Genomic DNA, 16,879 nt, shown 5'->3' on the forward strand with positions numbered 1-16,879 from the left:
TTATATTTTTATCTAATTTTATATCTCAGAATACTATTTTAAAACTCCCAGCAAATTTAAAACTCTTACGCTCGCATATCGAACATTACTTGTTGCAAATTTGAAAATTATTAGAAATAAATGCAGTAATAAAATGGTTAGGTATAAAATTCCTCGTTTTTTATAGCACCAACTCTTCTTCTCTTTTTTTCAAGATACAATGCTCGAGCTCACTAAAATCGAGTTACGACAGAAATATATTATGTGTCATAAATCTATAATGGTGAACAAAATGTGGATGCATGTTTTCCATATATTATGTAATGTACATAGCATTCTTTGACTTATTCTTGTTCTTTGACTTATCTTTCTTTTTTAAAATCGTAAATATATTCATATCTCAAATATGAATCATTTTTTTAACATCTTACATTTTTAACATCTTACATTAAAATAGCTTAAAATTCAATAATGAAACAGTTTTAATTATTATCAATTATTCTGCTAAAAATCTATTTTACAAAGGCATAAATATATATCTTTTAATATAAATAAATTTATACTAAAGTATAAATAAATAAAGCTAAAGTAAAAATTAAATAAATTAGATTATTTCCATAACAGATATTTATATTATTAATTAAAATCATACGATTGGTAACTCGGTTATAGATCCTCGAGGAAAAAAAGAAGCTAAAAGCGTTCTCAACTATTGCCAATTATTTCGTTAAACCTACTTTACTGTTTGACAGAAGGAGTATAAGTGTCGAGAGTTTGCCGAGCGTGACGCGAGGAATTAACGTATCGTTAACTTTAAATGCCGGGACCCCGAGAATGGGCCGGCGGACGGAAAACGAGAAAATCGTAGCGAACTGATCGCGGAAATCGTTCTGCGAACCGCGTGCTGATATATTCGAGAGAGAGAGAGGGAGAGAAAGAGAGAGAATCGTTATATTATATATTATATACAGAGAGAGGCCCACACGCGCGCGCGCGTTCTCGGTTTCGTGCTGCGGGACCCGCACACAACGACACCCGGCGCGCACCCTGAAATAAGGTAGCCCAGGCTCCGGCGACGAGGAGCCGACGTGGGTGGTCCAGGAGAGATTTGCCTTCCGCTAAATATCGCCTTTGCGCCCTCGACGTGGGTGGCCTTCTCGCTGCTGGCAGAGGGGTTATCCCTCCTCCCCCGCCTGCTCCTCCTTTTTCTTCCCTCTCTCTCTCTCTCTCTCTCCCCTTTCCACTCCACCGAGAGAAGTCACAAGTTTGTCTCCTGTCCTCGTTCCTCGAAGGAGAGCGATGCTCGCTCGTGCGCGCGCGGTGGCGGCCGAAATTTTCATCTTGACGCGACGCAAACGCAATCTTTTATTCCAAGAATCGATTCTGTAGAGACGACACTTTGACCTCGCAAATCTATGAAACGATTGAGGAATATCACTGTCGTGGTAGTTAGCGGCTCGAGATAACAAATAGATTTTTATTATCGTTTGTATCTTTCCGTCATCTCTCACTTGAATAAACGAGTAACTCGTCAATTCGATTCATTCGCCCCATTTCCCATGCTTTTCCCAGAGGGAAAGCGAAGAGAGAGAAACGTTACGCTTATTGTCAGTCACGTCGAAGGGAATAAAGTATCGCGACTGGAGAGATAGAATATACGGATCAAGCGGATCTATTGCGAAAGGAACGAGGGAAAGGCGACAAGACGGCGTGTGGTCCACCGGACGCCGATGAGTAGGACAGGATCAGAACGACGACAGTATCTTATCCGAGGGCCCGGCCGACCGATCGATCAATGGCGAGATCGATGCCTTCTCCGACCGATCGGAGTATCGCGGCATGCTTGGCCGCGCAAGTATTTTTCACCCCGCAGGCGGTGGCGGCGGCGATGACGCCGGTCCATGACGCCACCCGGCCGGATGCAGACTTCTCAATTGTCCATGGGTTAGCGAATATGGGGCTCCCCGACCGAACGATTGTTATTATCATTATTTTATAATTTTTCATGTCGGAAATTATAGGTGATTGTACGAGACTTATCTCAAACAAAAGTAAACATTTTTTTTTCCTAAATGTTCTATATAAATATTTCAAATATTTTTATCTTATTAAGAAATACAGAAAATAAGTAAATGATTTTTAATCCCGTTTTTTTATTTTTTTTTTAATCATATTTGTATCAATCAAGCCTTTTGTAAAATTGGAATTTTTTAATTTTTTAATATGTTAAATAATTAAATAGACAAATAAAGATATAGTAAAAGATAAATTATAAAAATATCTGATAATATATTTATAAGAATTTTTTAATTTTTTAAAATATCTGATAATATATTTATTGGAATTTTTTAATTTTTTAATATGTAAATAATTAAATAGACAAATAAAGATATAGTAAAAGATAAATAATAAATTATAAAAATATCTGATAATATATTTATATATACGAAAAAGACATACATATATTAAAATAAAATTGTGCCAATGTTCGCTCTGTCCGTTTTAGACGGCGCATTCCTTCGACTTTAGCAGAGCGTGCATTATGAATCCCCCGATTCGTCCGACTGTTCGTTTAACGAGGGTGCTCGATTCTCGAAATCATTATCGCTCGTCAAAACCCGATCTGGCGTTACGATCCTAAAGACAGGTAGCCTGCTTGTGAAACGGTCGCGCATATGGCTCACCCACACCCGTGACCAATCGCTAACACGCTCATATCGGGGACCTCGTTCACCGCGCTGCACGCATCCACGCAACACGTTTTACGTAGGACATATTCACACACACCCACACACACACACACACACACACACACATGCAGAAACCAGCTTAAAACGCTCGTTTGCATTCTCCGAATGAATGAAGATATTGGGCCGGGGAGATTCTCGTACCTGCGATTCTAAAGAGCCATATAATTGTCATTAATTAAGATGGTTTTTGAGCGATTATTATGGTTATCAGTGTCGTCATTCATTGTTTGTCGATTTTTTCTTTTTTTAAAAAGATTCAAGAACTTTTATCGTTAGAGATATAAATAGAAAAATCAACTTCAAGCAACTGTTTACAATAAAAAGGGGATATGTAATTAATAAAAAAAAAGAAACTACTGTGAGATTGTGTAATTTCGCTCTCGATTTTATTTGACAAACATCTCTCGCTCGCTCTGAAATTTGTCGAATCTACGGCACGTGGTAAGCGCCAACACGAGGCCGAGGACGCGCGAATGCCAAAGACTACCGGTCCGGCCATCCGACCTCGATCCCGATCTCGATTTCGATCTCGATCGCGCAAACGGAGCGGACGGACAGACGGACAGACGGACAGCCGGCCTCGGTACTCGTCGCCGGCGACGAAAAATTGCACAACAGCAGGTTTCGTTTCGTCGCGGCGTATCATGCGGAGAGAAAGAGAGAGACAGGCGGGCAACCTAATGCTAATGCGGCTACCATTAGCAAGTAGTGAATCGAATGTAAAGTCGGACGTAAGGTGGGACCACACAGGTCGCGCTCGCTCGCGGAGGGTTATACGGGGCCAGCAGATGCAGTGCCCCATAAACAGCGGGGCGAGACCACCCAACGCGCTTGTTCCTTCGTTTCGTTCCTTCGTCTGTTTCCTTAATAACCACGATAGCCTGCCTGTTACCGTGCGGGAAGGTGTGCAGGCGCTGTCTCTCTCTCTCCCTCTCTCCTTCTCTCTCTCTCTCTCGCGCGCATATAATAGGCACGTGTGTGCGTGCATGATAAATGTGTACGTGCGCGGACGACACGTGTATGGTGGATCAAATCGCGAGAGCGGCTGCCTCGCTCTCGATCCAGATCGTTTTCGAGCTTTCGTAGAATGACGTTACTCCGGACCGGAGAAAGATCGCTGTGTAATTTCCGAGTAATTGTCGAGTCGCGCGCTCGCTCCCATCGAACGACGTTTCGAAACGTCGTTCTCGGGAAAGCTTTAATAAATTGCGCGACGATTGCACGTCTCGAAGATCCCTTATAATCACGCATTCAGCTCTCCGGCTGACAATCCTCACGTTTCTTCGCGATCGTTCGAGACTTCGATATTTTTCTCCCCCCCCCCCCCCCTTTTCCTCCGGGAATAATTTAAATCCCACGCGTGTTCCTTTCGGAGCAGGATAGCCACGGGTTTATTACTCTGCGCGACCCTTTTTTTTTTTACTCAGACCTCGAGCTTCCGAGAATCTCGCGAAGGGTTGTCCTAGTGTGATGACCACCCGCGTTAAATGCCGAATATCTGAACTACGAGATACTTTCGGTAATCCGAGACTATACAGAAAGGGTCGCCCGAGAGATCTCGGTCATGTCGTGTTTTTGTTGGTAGCACGAGGAAGTCTTTCCGAACGATTAAGCATAACCTTACTTGGCGTGTCGTCATCCTACGAATGTGCCTCAATTGGCTTGACCTAAATCTTTCTTACGTATAATCGCAAACGCTATAATAATCTATTGCGAGGAAAATTATCGCGATAATAATTATCTCAAGCAGCGTAAGTACGTGTGCGATACTATAATTACACGAGAATTGCATATTTCGTGAAACCAATTAAGGAGAAAAAAGAAATTACGAGTGGAAGAAGTATTAAAATGTAGAAAAAATAAATACCTTTTTCATTTTCCCACGGTAAATGGCGGCGAATGAGATGATAGATGACAGATGGCTTCCATTCAATCTGCATCTCAAGTGGAAAAAAAAATGAAAGTACTTGACGCAGCTCACTATTCTTTTCCAACGAACGTCGACAGCGTTGGATTACCTCGTCGTTGCTTCGAACACTCGCGTTTTGATAATCACAATACACCACAATACAATCGTAATACATCACATACAACGATTGCGCGAAAAGTGGACTTGAATTGTCGCGATCCGGTGAAATGTCACCCTGTCGGAGTCTCTGCTCCTCTCTTTCCATATTTATTCATTCGCGGATTGAATTAACACAATATGGATAATCCTTTGACACTTCACGTGACACTCGCGATACACGTCGAACGAATAAATTACGCGAAACACGACGATCATTCGCGTTGCATCGTACGGTGTCCATTTCGGGATACTTGATGACGTATGTACGTTTCCTGTAAAAAATTTGAATCGTGCGACAACTTCATGCCGATGCCCGATACGTGGATCGTTGCCTAACTTCAACAAGAAATGTCAGCGAACCTTGCGTATTCCCAAAAGTTTTTTTTGGCACAAAGTTGCAGTCGTACACTAGAAATTGTTTGTAAGTCACTGTCAGAAATATATAGGAAGTGTAAATTATCCTTGTCCAATTTTCACCGCGAGCGGTTAAAGAGTTACTTAACGAAGGTTCTAGCTATCCTTTTCTAATGCGTGTAGGTTATACGGTAAGTGTTTGCTCAGAAATTTGCTCCTTCTACTTTTAAGAGAAAGAGAACAATTCGTTAAGTTCGCTATTTTTTTTGTTGCGTTACCTTGTTTAGATCATTTATTACGAGTACACTTTACGCTTATTTTTATGCACAAAAAAGGACGAAAAACCACTAAAAGAATCAAATAAATTTTATCAACTAAAAATTGTAAAGCGCAACCTATCGGTGGATGTCAGTATTTTCATTGTACAACAGTTGGTAAAGAAGTGACAGACCTCATCGGTAAGTAAGTTATTCTATATATCGATTATATCGATATTATGTATATCGAATAAATATGTGGTCAATAAAAAAGAAAAATTATTTTAATATGAAATAAAAATTATTTTAATATAAATAATAAGTTAAATAGCTTAAAAATGTGTTCTCTCTTTTAAACAAAGATTATAAAATTATAAACGAGCAGATAGCAGAAAGAGGAAACGAGTCGCGTAAAATGACAAGTAATTACTAATTTACATATACTTGATAAACATCTATTTTTTTCTTTTTTTTATTTACCACTATATGTATATATATTCCAATATTTGAAGAATCTTTTTCTTCTCGTGATACATGAACTAAATTGATCTCTTTATCTATTTCTATATGTGCAGAATTACAGCAAACCAATTATAACAAATTATTTAATATTATGCGTTACTAATAATAATAATCATCACTAATAAGCGTCATTTTTTCGTTTGTGATATCTTAATACTACTTTTATGAATTAAATAATTTCCGCATAAAACATATTGGCGAATCCTTGCCCATATATTGTCAATATCGAAATAATAATACATTCTAATAAATTATTTATACACATGCATTGGTGATTTTAATATAAATGACTTGGAGACAAAGATTTGTAAAAAATCTCTTCATTATTTATGAAGTATTATAAAATATTACTTTGTTTTTAAATCGAATATTCAATAATAGCACATAATTAAAAAAGTAAAAACATATTTATCCATCTGTATATAAACTTGTATGCGTTTTGATCGAAAAATCTAAAACAAATTGCAAAGATGTTACCGATATAAAAACTGGATCTTTTTAATGACTTTATTTTTGCACGGAAACTTCCATGTTGAAGGACGATAGCACGCGAAAGATCTTGTTATGTAAAGTGAAACAGCTGTGTGACAAGGATTACGATAAGCAATCAAGTCCAAAGAATAGCCGTAGTCGACATAAAATTAAAGATCATGGTTCTTTCCACACAGCTTGCATATCTAAAAGAATTCCGAAGATGTCTTTAAGACACGAAGGAACGTCTTTTGAATACATATGCTATCTAGATTACAACGCAAAGAACGATTTCAATCCAATCTGCCTCCTTCTTGAGATTTGTTTTCCAAGTAACGTCGTCGATATGCCCCGGTAGGATCATACTTGTCCTCCAAAAGTCTCCAATCGTCCGGCTTATTGTCGATCAGATGATGAGAGATTTTGTCGGCTGCATTCTTTTGCATCTCGCTGCATCCGGCGCAGTCGTGTTCTAACGCATCCGGTAGATTTTCTAAGGAAGTACATATTATATAATGCAATTATTACATTTTATTTCTTTTTAATTCTCTCTCTCTCTTTTTATCTTTTAATATTTTCAATAATTTTTTTTCATTTTAATAATGTATTAAGAAATAGTTTTTCTTAATACATTAATTAAGTTCCTTTATATTAAATAGATTTCTCTAATTTAATATAATCGTAATTATTAAATTCGCGAGAGAGATGCAAAAAATAAAAAATAATTATTTACATTCTTTTTCTAATGTATACAAAGTTACCATGTATATTTATAAAATTTTTATTATCGACAATAATAAAATCTAGAACATAATCTGAAAAATATTAAAATAATCTTATTCATATTTCTAATAATCTGAAATGAAAAAAAATTAATATGAAAATTTCTATGTTCAGATTGCAAAGATATTGATTATATTACGTTGTTCGCAATTTAAACGATTATAAAATCAGATTTATCAGATTTTTACAGAAGATTAAAAGAAAAACGCTCTTCGCGCGAAACTTACTCTTGAGTTCCGCCGCATCTGGGGTGCAGGGAGTTCGATCGAGCAGACAACCCACGTATCCATTCAACAGCCTCTCGCTGTTTATCACCGCGTCCACATCTATATTGTCGTATTTCGTAGTATACTGCACCTCCTCTGCGAGAACGACGGAAAACGAAAGGGCGGTGATAAGAGCGACGACTAGATGCTTCATCGTAGCGAACGAGATTGATGCGTTGCTCTCGATTCACTGCTCATGGAGTCTCATTAGTTCCAAAGTCTTATAAGGAAGACTTGGACACGGTTCGTTAGTCGCACGAAATCATCTTCATGTATCCTTGCCATAATTTATCGAGAAAAATATGCACAACGTAGTCGTTTCCTGTGTCGAGCAATAGACCTTTGTACTCTAAATAGACATTTTCAGACAAAATTTTTTTTATTATAGATTTTTAATATAAAGTAAAATTGTTTTTATAATTGTTTTCATATTATTATTCAAATTATTACATAATAGATTATTGTTATTGTATGTAGGTGTGTAAAATTAAAAATTTGATATATTATATTTTATAGACTTTGTATATGTTATCAAAATGCAGATAATTATTGTTTAGTTTTTGCGTCGCAAATTTGTCTGATCAATTATCGTTAAATTTGATATAAAAAGACTTAACATATTTTATAAGAAAATATTTTACTAGAATTAAAATAAATTATTGCAAATATCAAGAGATGTTTGACGATAAAATGTATAATAATTGTATGTATAATAATTGTATTTAATAATATTATATGTGTTGATATAATGTAATGAACGTAAAAGATTAACCCTGTTGAATGGTCATTACATTCGTATCAAGTAACAAGAAAAATATGTACATAACTGCATAGCAAGCAAGGAATTGACATGCCTTACGTGAAAAGAATTCTTGTACTTCATCTTTTTTCAAGTATTCAAGGCGATACATTATGTGACCTCGACTTTTAGACAAGCAATTTGCGTAAAGGATATGACTGTTTCAGTCTCTCATTATCTATTTCCGTAAAAAGATTTCTTTAATTTGTAAATTTAAATTCTTCGCCGATGCATTTCGTCCTTGCCATAAACTGCTAGTATTGCTACATCGTGTTTCGTCATATATCGTATCTAAATGTAGAAATCTTATATAATCGTTATTATGATCTCGACAATAATAAATCATTATATATTTTTTCAATTACACAATCAATCGCTCGTGAATAAAATTTATTAATTTTCGTTTAACTTGTAAATATTTTAAACTTTTCCTTTCCACTATATTTTGATAAAAATTGACTTAGTGGGAATTATCTAATTAAAACGATTAACTGTATTATTTAATTATAATTGATGAATATACATTTCTAATATATGTATCTCAGCCAATATTAGAGAGTTTGGAAAATTCACAATTAAAATCGACTTTACATTACATTCGACATTTGTCTCATTTCAGAGATCAACTTGAAAGTTTCGCATTTCATAATCCGCCACAAAGTAGCTTATCAGCGAGGATTTTCAATTTTGCAAAAAGAGAGAAAATGTCCGGCTTGGATCGGATTAATCGCTGCGGCCGTCTGATCGAGGGAACGCGAAAGGGTTTTCTGAAATATTATCTGAAAAAATGTCCGACCCTGTTTCACATTTGCTACGATCCGATCGGCACTCATCGAAAAGCAAGGGCCTTCATCGGGTTTCTCTTCGGATTTCTTGCAGCTGTCGTGCTATACGAGGCCATAATCGTCGATCTACAATTTGATCCGTATATCAGCATCTCTCTGGGAGCCATCCTCGTCATGATATTATCGATAGGATGCGCATCATCGATACAGGTAATCTCTTTTTCTTACTTCATTCGATTTTACATCCCTTGCGGAGATATTTTTTGATATCATTTTACTTTGATTTTATCGAGACACAGATAATAATAATGATTCTTTCTTACTATGCGAATATTTTCTTTCAAAAATTTATTTATGTTACTATCAATCATATATTGTGTATCTTTATCATTGGGTAGTGAATTTTACATAAAATTTATTGATTTCATGTAGTCTTCGTTAATATTGATATAATAAATAATAAGCAGTTTATATATGATTTTCTTAAATAATGTCTTTCGATTTTTTTCTGCCGAGCAAATTAATTTGAAAAAATCTGTCAATTGCATTCGCATGTATAAAACGTCACACAAGACGTTAATATTTTCAATTAAACATATGAAAATACACATAAAATGTTTAATAATAAATTTTGACGTTATTGGTGTAAAAGAATGATCGACATCAAAATTGTTGTTTTGAATAGGTGAGGTGTATTTGTTTTTTGACAATCCCAACTTTCCTCGGTCGATCCGGACGTAATGTTTTGAGGGCCCTCGTCCTAGGATACGTAATTGCTGGACCGATATTCAATTTAATGTACAACGGTAAAGAAGTGGTGAAAACTTTTGCTTGTACGACGCAGTTGACGTATAATCTCACTCAAACGCGCTTTGATCTCATGTTTAAACCTTTCCAACAGGTAAATATATATACACTCATTAAAATATAATATAATAAGCGTAATTTTTTTTATTTTAAAAGAAACGCGATTGCTTATAACAATTGCAAATAACAATTCTGCGCGAAAATAATTACGCGTCCAATGATACCTAGGCTGTGCTCGCCATGCAAGCGGATGCGAGCGAATTGAAAGATACTCTATCTTCAGTGAGAGATTTGATGAGTCCGATAGTCGAGGAAATCGAAGGCGAAGAGGAGATGAAGAGGTTGAAAGAGGAGAACGACTATTTGGACGAGCTTCAGGACGATACGAAGCGAAGCGACGAGATCGAGGAGAAACATGAGAAAGAGATTGCGAAGGCAAAGTCTGAAGCGGATGTTTACGAGGCGAAGTACAAGAAGAAGATCGAGACGCGTTGCGAAGAGCAGCTTAGCCGCGGTGCCGAGCGATGCAGGCAAGGCATTCTCTCTCTTCTCTCTTATACAGGATTAATTTAAATAACATCGAGACAATCTTTATTCGAAAAGACTTCGAGTGTATTTAAAGTTAAATGTCAAAGAATTTTTTGACAATCCTAGGTTTAATAAATAATATTAATGATATCAATTACGGTATTATTAGCGACCTGATGATTCATGAAAATCGATTAAAGGAAAAATACATTCGTAGAATAAATTCTTTTAATCGATTGCGCAATTTTCAAGATAATAAAAAATAATTTTCAATTACAAGGATAGCGTGTGCCTATATTCAATTCTTCGTAATAATTGTCCGCAGTGGAAATATTAAGTATCCTCCTTATTAAGTTCCTTAAATTGTAAACATTCCTTTATTGATTCGAATTAAACATTTTTTTTTTTTCCGATTTTATATTTCTTTATATTTCTACCTTTTATTAATTTCAACAATTGAAATTGATTTTGCGGTTTTTTTAGAGATATGTTCAGTGACGCTTATGACAAGTGTTATGATACAGTGACGGTCTTTGCGGCCTGGCTACTGTGCTGGCCAATGAAGCTCACTTTCGTGTGCAACTTGGTGCAGGCACTCGGTGGCTCCAACATCTGTAATCCCGAGGGGAAAGTAGATTCCGGCATCGGCGAGGGTTACGTTGCTTTAAAAAGTGAATAAATGTCATTTGGTTGCGCATTGATTTGCGTGATAAGAATTTAAAAATTACATAATGCATTGTGGCATTTTTTTCTGTGATATTTTCGTGAAATATTGTTGTCTCTTTGCGAAGGAGCCAGGGATACATTCAGCAAAAGCCTCAAGGAGGCAAAACTGCAGTATAAAATAAAGAAAATGCCGGTGATCCTTGATCTTCATGACGCCACAGATGCTTCCCAGGCAATAATGCACGAATTCAATTCGCGCAGGAAAATTTTGAAGTCAGTGATGATGATTATCAAGAGGTACGGCAAAATTACGACAAGATGAATTTAAATTCGAATCTGTAATTGCAATTCTTTTTCAAGTAAAAGTAGAAAATAATCTTGCCTGGTTTAACAAAGATTGCTCTTTTTGATAATTCTTTACAAAAACTTACACAATACGAATTATCTTGACTTTGACATTCATTCTTGAATAATATTTATATGAAATTATCAACATTCTTTTGTTGAATTTTGAGAGTTTAAGACGTTAAAATTCACTGATTTTCAAATTATATTGATAATGTATATCTTAAGAAATATAAAAGAAAGCGGCGCAATTCTAGCATGTTACCGACGAATAGATCTTTTACAACATATGTTAAAATGATCTGTGTTGTGTAAAATTTTCGTAAATATTTATCCTCTTTTTTTTAATGAAATTATACAATTGTTTATTTAGATACAAAATTGTTTCCTGCAATATTCTTTTATACAGGAACAAAATATATTTCACGTAATCATCCAGATGCCTGTCCTTCGTTTTCTTGAGAATCATCGTGAATGCTCAAACTTATCATGATAAATATCTCAACGACATTGAACATGACAACGTATATGTGACTTCGTACTTTCGAAAAATCGATGCAAGACGGAAGGCTCACGGCAGCTTGACTCTGCTTCCCTTGAAGAAGATTGAAAGATCGAAGTTCGTAGATCCGTATAGCCTGCGACCGAGTAAGATCGAGCGGGTGCATTTAACTGGTCAAACGGTAAAGTTGATACTCGAGATGATCAGTGTGACGACGTTTATATTACTCGATAGACTCTTTTTCGAGGTGCTCGATTTGATCAGGAGACATGCTCATATGGAATATACTCAGGTTCTCGGTTTACAATGTACTATTTAATTATTCTTGTCGTTTTCAATAGATTTTTCAAATTCAATCTAGATATTTTTTTCGAAGAATGTTTATCACAAATCCTACAAGTTTATTGTTTATCTTTCATCTGTAGATCTTATGTGAAAGAATTTTAATTAAAATATTTCGATATGTAGTATAAAAAATTTATATAGTTTTTCTCTTTCGATAATTCAATACAACTATATTGACAAGATTAGGAGTCTTTAAACATATACAATAACGTATGCAAAATGATATAAGATTAACATACTAGATTCTCTCTTCCTAATGCGTTACATAATGTAATCTATTCTTCCTAATTTAAACTTCAATTTTAATTGCTTCTAGGCGGGTCATCATGACATGGTCTTGGAGGTTCGCGGGATCGGAGTGATAGCCTCTTTGATACGTAGTATCATTCGTGGATTCAACGTGAAGAGACGAGTAAAAACTGTGGTGTCCAATAGCGCGTGTTTACCGAAACCCAGCAAAGTGCCAGATCGCATGATCCTCAAGATTTATTCGATTTATTTCGGTGTTTGGCTGTTGCTGTTCACTGCCGCTTACACCCAGCGACTGCGACGCGTGATCTGCTCGTTCTTTTATAGAAAGCGAGAGAAGAGACGCGTGCTGTACCTTTACAATGAAAGCCTGAGGCGCAGACTTGGACATGCCAGGTAAAAATATGACATCAAGTGTCACGCAAGTTGAGATTCAGAGTAAACTCAACTGGAATAGCTGCGAGTTTTTCTTTGATTATTTCGAGCAACGAAATCGGTATAAAATTTCGGAATAAAATTCGATGCCGATCGAATAATCCAAAATCTTTTACAAGGGAAAAGTATTTAAGAATACATTTTTGAATACATATATATATCAAATCTGTCTTCGATGCCAGATTTATGCGAGCCAAAATCAGAGCTCTGGTTAGGACTCGTCGGCTAGAATACGATATGGATCCATGGATCGCTGTGAGGCTGCGTTGGCCAATGCTTTGCGGTTGGTTGGCATTATTCGCTCGGGCACGTCTTAAGTGTCTCGTCTGCGGTGAAGCAGAACCGAGGAAAGGTCCGCAATTCCGCAGATGTACAACACCAGGGTGCTTTTTCGTTCATTGCTCCGAGTGCTGGAAAGATGTCGGCGAACTATGCTATGCTTGTGCTGACATCGATGAAACGACAGATGATGAGACAGACGTTCCGATAATGCAATATTAATAAATGCGGATTGTTGTTGTTCACAAATGCCTTTGATATGGCACTCGAATACTTTCTTTGTAAACAGATTGTGCCTTTAAAAAGTATTTCTATTATTATATTAAGTTATTGTTGAATTTCGAGATTAAATAGATACTCTTACTACTTTATATACATGGAAAACTTTAAAGTAAAAATAAAATGTGTTATCGAGCGAAAAATTCTGAGGCAAAAATTTCTTCCGACAAATGTTGATTTATGCAATTTTTTAATAGATACACAACTACTTTTAAATTTTTTAACAGTATATATCAGTAAAACAACCATATAATGTGCTTGATCAAGGATAAAGAGATTTAGCGGTAATAAAAAGTTGATTTGCAGCTGTTTTTCTGATCTTGCAATGGAATTAGCGTTTGTCGGAAAGTTTTTTGTCTCAGGTGGAAATCTTCCGCTGGATGACAATTGTTTGTTTTTACATTAAAGTCTCTTCCACATGTGTAAAGATACGCGATCAAAATTCAAATGTGAAGAATGCAAAGAGGGTTCTGTGTACGATTAAGTAACACAGAATATATCATGTATGACGCATGTATATTATGACTAATATTTTATTTGCATGCAACAAATACGTATGTTACATACTAATTGGGTCGAGTTGCGGCTAGAAGGACAATAAGGTAATTAGCATTACATTAGCGTTGCGCATATATTATAGATATATATTTTTTTCCCATTTCTCTTCTCGTTGATTTCTGATCAAAGTTAATTTTCTTTCTTCAAGGCTCGATCTTCATACTTTTTCGCGTATTTCTCTTCCGGATCGTACTTAGACTTCAGATCGTTCCACATATCTGTTTTGTTTATTATTAGGAAGTCTAATGCCTTTCTCGCAATTTCTTTCTGTCGATCCGTGCACTTGGCACAGTCAGTTGCCATTGCATCGGATAAAACTTCTGCAATTAAATAATTATGGATTTAACAATATTAAAAATATAATTGGTATTAACGTCGATTTGATAACGTCGAAATTAATTTTCATCGCATTGTATGTTGAAATGATCGAGTAATCGCTAAAGATATATTAGTTTAAATTATTAAAAATATACTTTTTAATGAATTGAATTTTCATACTTGAATTTTAAGACTTGTATTATTTAGCAATCGATTAAAGTCATGTTGAGAAAACATGTATTCCTCAACATTCATAGAAAAATAGATTTCCACATACTTCGCAAATAGAATTTTATTAACATATCTCACATGCCTTACGTTACAAAGTTCTCTATTTCTCTAAGAAATACAAGGTCTTTTATTGCAAAATAGCAAAGTAAATAGATTTTAACTCATTGTTAGATATCAATATCAAATTTATTATATATATATATATATATATATATATATATATATATTTTTTTTTTCTTCGATAAAATAAATTTTTAAAAAATTATTAGAATTTAACACATTTCGAGATATATTTTCATTTTCTCTACATTATCTAATGAAAAAATAGATAACAAAAAATTTGTTATTTTTATGTGTAATTAATTTGAAAATTTGGACTATATATTGAAAATATTGAAAGACGTGTATATTGAATATAATTTAATAATTTAATTTAATGGATATTCTTATCTAGGTGCACTATATATAATTGCAATTCTTTGTCATGTATAATATACGCATAGTACTTACTCTTTAGTTCAAGAGCTTCAGAGGGGCATTTGACATGGGACCTTTCCAACAAGCAATCTACGTATCGCTTCAATAATCGGTCATTGCTTAAGATTTGGTCTACATCTATATTGTCAAATTTATCGGTATAATGGTCTTGTGGACGTCCATACACACAGACGATAGTGCTAATAGCGAATAGACACACCAGTGCAAATTTCATGGCTGCAAAAAAATTTAATTAGACACGTGTCTAATAAAATGTTTATTCGACAAAAGTTTGAAGAACTATTGTTGTATTACAGTTGTGATCATCGGAATATTTGAAAAAATTTATACACATACACGCACATATCTCAAATCGGAAGAAATATATAAAAAAATATCTTATAAAATATTAATAACTAATAGACAAATAGACAAACATATATCATATATCAGCTACATATATTTTAGCTTATCATAATGTTTGTTTCTGAGTAAATTAAAAGAGAAATTAATTAAAATTAGAGAAAAAAGTAATTTTTAAAAAAAATTAAAATTTAATTAGCACTTATTACACATTTTTTTTCGAAACATTTGATAAATGTCAATGAAATGTATCGACTTTTCAATAAAAAGATCGAATTTTATTTCGAGTTTGATCGGCGCGTCTTCGAAAATCAAACGTAGCAATTATATTAATTCATAAAACGTAATGCACAACGTGATGTATTGTACAATGAATCGAAAGAAATCGCTCGAAGGCGTATTAGATAATCGCATGATATTTATATTGAACGTAATTATGCAAAAAGTATCAACTCAAAAATGTAATTTTTCAAATACGAGATCATTTTAAAGAAATAGAGTTAAACTTTCTTCGATACAATAATGTTGAACTAAAAATAAAATAATCTTTTTTCCTTTGAGTCATGTATGTGACACCTTATTTTGTGCTAACAGAAAATTTTTATTACAAAAAATAGTAAAATATATGTGATAAATGTATTATATATATATATATATATATATATATATATATATATATATATATATATATAATTCTATATATAATATATATATTCTATATATAATATATATATTCTATATATAATATATATATATATATAATTCTAATATATACAATACATTTCACATATATTTTATTATTTTTTGCAATAAAAATTCGAAAATTTAAAAATTGACAGTTGATCCGTTCGTGCGTGATTACGTTCAATTTTTAAGAGAACATCACGTCGCAATTGTTATATAATAAATACTCACCTAAGGCGTATTATTCGCAATCAGATGTAATTGTGTACGGATATATTCCCGTCACTCGACTTTATATACGTCGCACAGCCGCGAGTGGAAGGGTGGAAATGGTACCGATTTATTCCACGAAATCATCTCGTCATTGATTCGCGCCTTCACCTTCGTACCTGTTATTAAAAACTATGCGTCGTCGGATTTAATGAGATACGCGTTGCGGTCTTAATTTTTTTTCTCGCTAAAGGTGGAGAATTCAACGGCAAAGAATGATTCATAAAATCCCATCGTTGTCAGATACGCTTCTCGGGTGGAAAAAGCTACATTTAACTGATATGCATCTTTGTTATTTCCAATTTCCAATATAATTTGAAACGACTCAAATGTCAGAAAGGGAATCTTTTTTTTGGAATTTAAAATTTCATTATTCACGCGTCATAATCTCTATTCGTATTCGCACAAGATAGTATAAAAAAAGTAGCTAAAACTATTCATCTTAAATTTCTCTATGCACTTTTCTTTATGAAAAATTCCACTAAAGAATTATATATTTGCATACTGAA

At 34.5% G+C, this 16,879-nt stretch overlaps 4 protein-coding genes and 1 long non-coding RNA gene across 13 annotated transcripts in view; 2 read left to right on the plus strand and 3 right to left on the minus strand.

Annotated features, from left to right (window-relative positions):
* Window positions 1-5,529, minus strand: part of Ptc (protein patched) — a 56,677-nt gene extending 51,148 nt beyond the window's left edge. The window contains exons 1-2 of one of the 5 annotated variants that reach the window (XM_083099346.1): window positions 5,464-5,529; window positions 4,597-5,374 (exon numbers count right to left, since the gene is read on the minus strand). In XM_083099346.1, coding sequence (XP_082955472.1) covers window positions 4,597-4,605 — 9 coding nt within the window. In that variant the 5' untranslated portion in view covers window positions 4,606-5,374; window positions 5,464-5,529. Of the gene's footprint in view, window positions 1-4,596 lie in introns of all 5 variants that reach the window. The other 4 variants (XM_083099347.1, XM_083099348.1, XM_083099350.1 and 1 more) reach the window with 4 other exon arrangements.
* On the plus strand, window positions 5,139-5,853 carry LOC145971571 (uncharacterized). Its single transcript, XR_014438900.1, has 3 exons — window positions 5,139-5,342; window positions 5,487-5,609; window positions 5,771-5,853. It is a non-coding gene; the product is annotated as an uncharacterized LOC145971571 (long non-coding RNA).
* On the minus strand, window positions 5,850-9,219 carry Csp4 (chemosensory protein 4). Of its 5 annotated transcripts, none has more exons than XM_083099382.1 (4): window positions 9,046-9,219; window positions 8,305-8,540; window positions 7,412-7,799; window positions 5,850-6,894 (listed from the first exon to the last, which is right to left on the minus strand). In XM_083099382.1, exons 3-4 carry the CDS (start codon window positions 7,602-7,604, stop codon window positions 6,695-6,697), a joined length of 393 nt encoding a protein of 130 aa, XP_082955508.1. In that variant the 5' UTR covers window positions 7,605-7,799; window positions 8,305-8,540; window positions 9,046-9,219; the 3' UTR covers window positions 5,850-6,694. The 5 variants fall into 5 exon arrangements, with proteins under 5 accessions (XP_082955508.1, XP_082955511.1, XP_082955509.1 ...); XM_083099385.1 differs by lacking the exon at window positions 9,046-9,219 and adding an exon at window positions 8,615-8,751 and having other exon boundaries at window positions 7,412-7,772; window positions 8,310-8,540; XM_083099383.1 differs by lacking the exon at window positions 9,046-9,219 and adding an exon at window positions 8,615-8,751 and having other exon boundaries at window positions 8,310-8,540.
* LOC145971563 (protein sneaky) lies at window positions 8,882-14,108 on the plus strand. Its single transcript, XM_083099367.1, has 8 exons — window positions 8,882-9,244; window positions 9,720-9,935; window positions 10,070-10,371; window positions 10,853-11,040; window positions 11,161-11,332; window positions 11,820-12,174; window positions 12,544-12,872; window positions 13,094-14,108. The coding sequence occupies exons 1-8, from the start codon at window positions 8,954-8,956 to the stop codon at window positions 13,410-13,412; spliced, it is 2,172 nt and encodes a 723-aa protein (XP_082955493.1). The 5' UTR covers window positions 8,882-8,953; the 3' UTR covers window positions 13,413-14,108.
* Window positions 13,985-16,475, minus strand: Csp3 (chemosensory protein 3). The gene is made up of 3 exons (XM_083099379.1): window positions 16,332-16,475; window positions 15,087-15,290; window positions 13,985-14,347 (listed from the first exon to the last, which is right to left on the minus strand). Exons 2-3 carry the CDS (start codon window positions 15,286-15,288, stop codon window positions 14,157-14,159), a joined length of 393 nt encoding a protein of 130 aa, XP_082955505.1. The 5' UTR covers window positions 15,289-15,290; window positions 16,332-16,475; the 3' UTR covers window positions 13,985-14,156.
* Between the last annotated feature and the right edge of the window lie 404 nt (window positions 16,476-16,879).

This window comes from Camponotus vicinus, unplaced genomic scaffold (assembly GCF_025532165.1).
Source record: "Camponotus vicinus isolate PSW18456_S1 unplaced genomic scaffold, iyCamVici1.0 SCAF_5, whole genome shotgun sequence".
Taxonomy (NCBI): Eukaryota; Metazoa; Arthropoda; class Insecta; order Hymenoptera; family Formicidae; genus Camponotus; species Camponotus vicinus.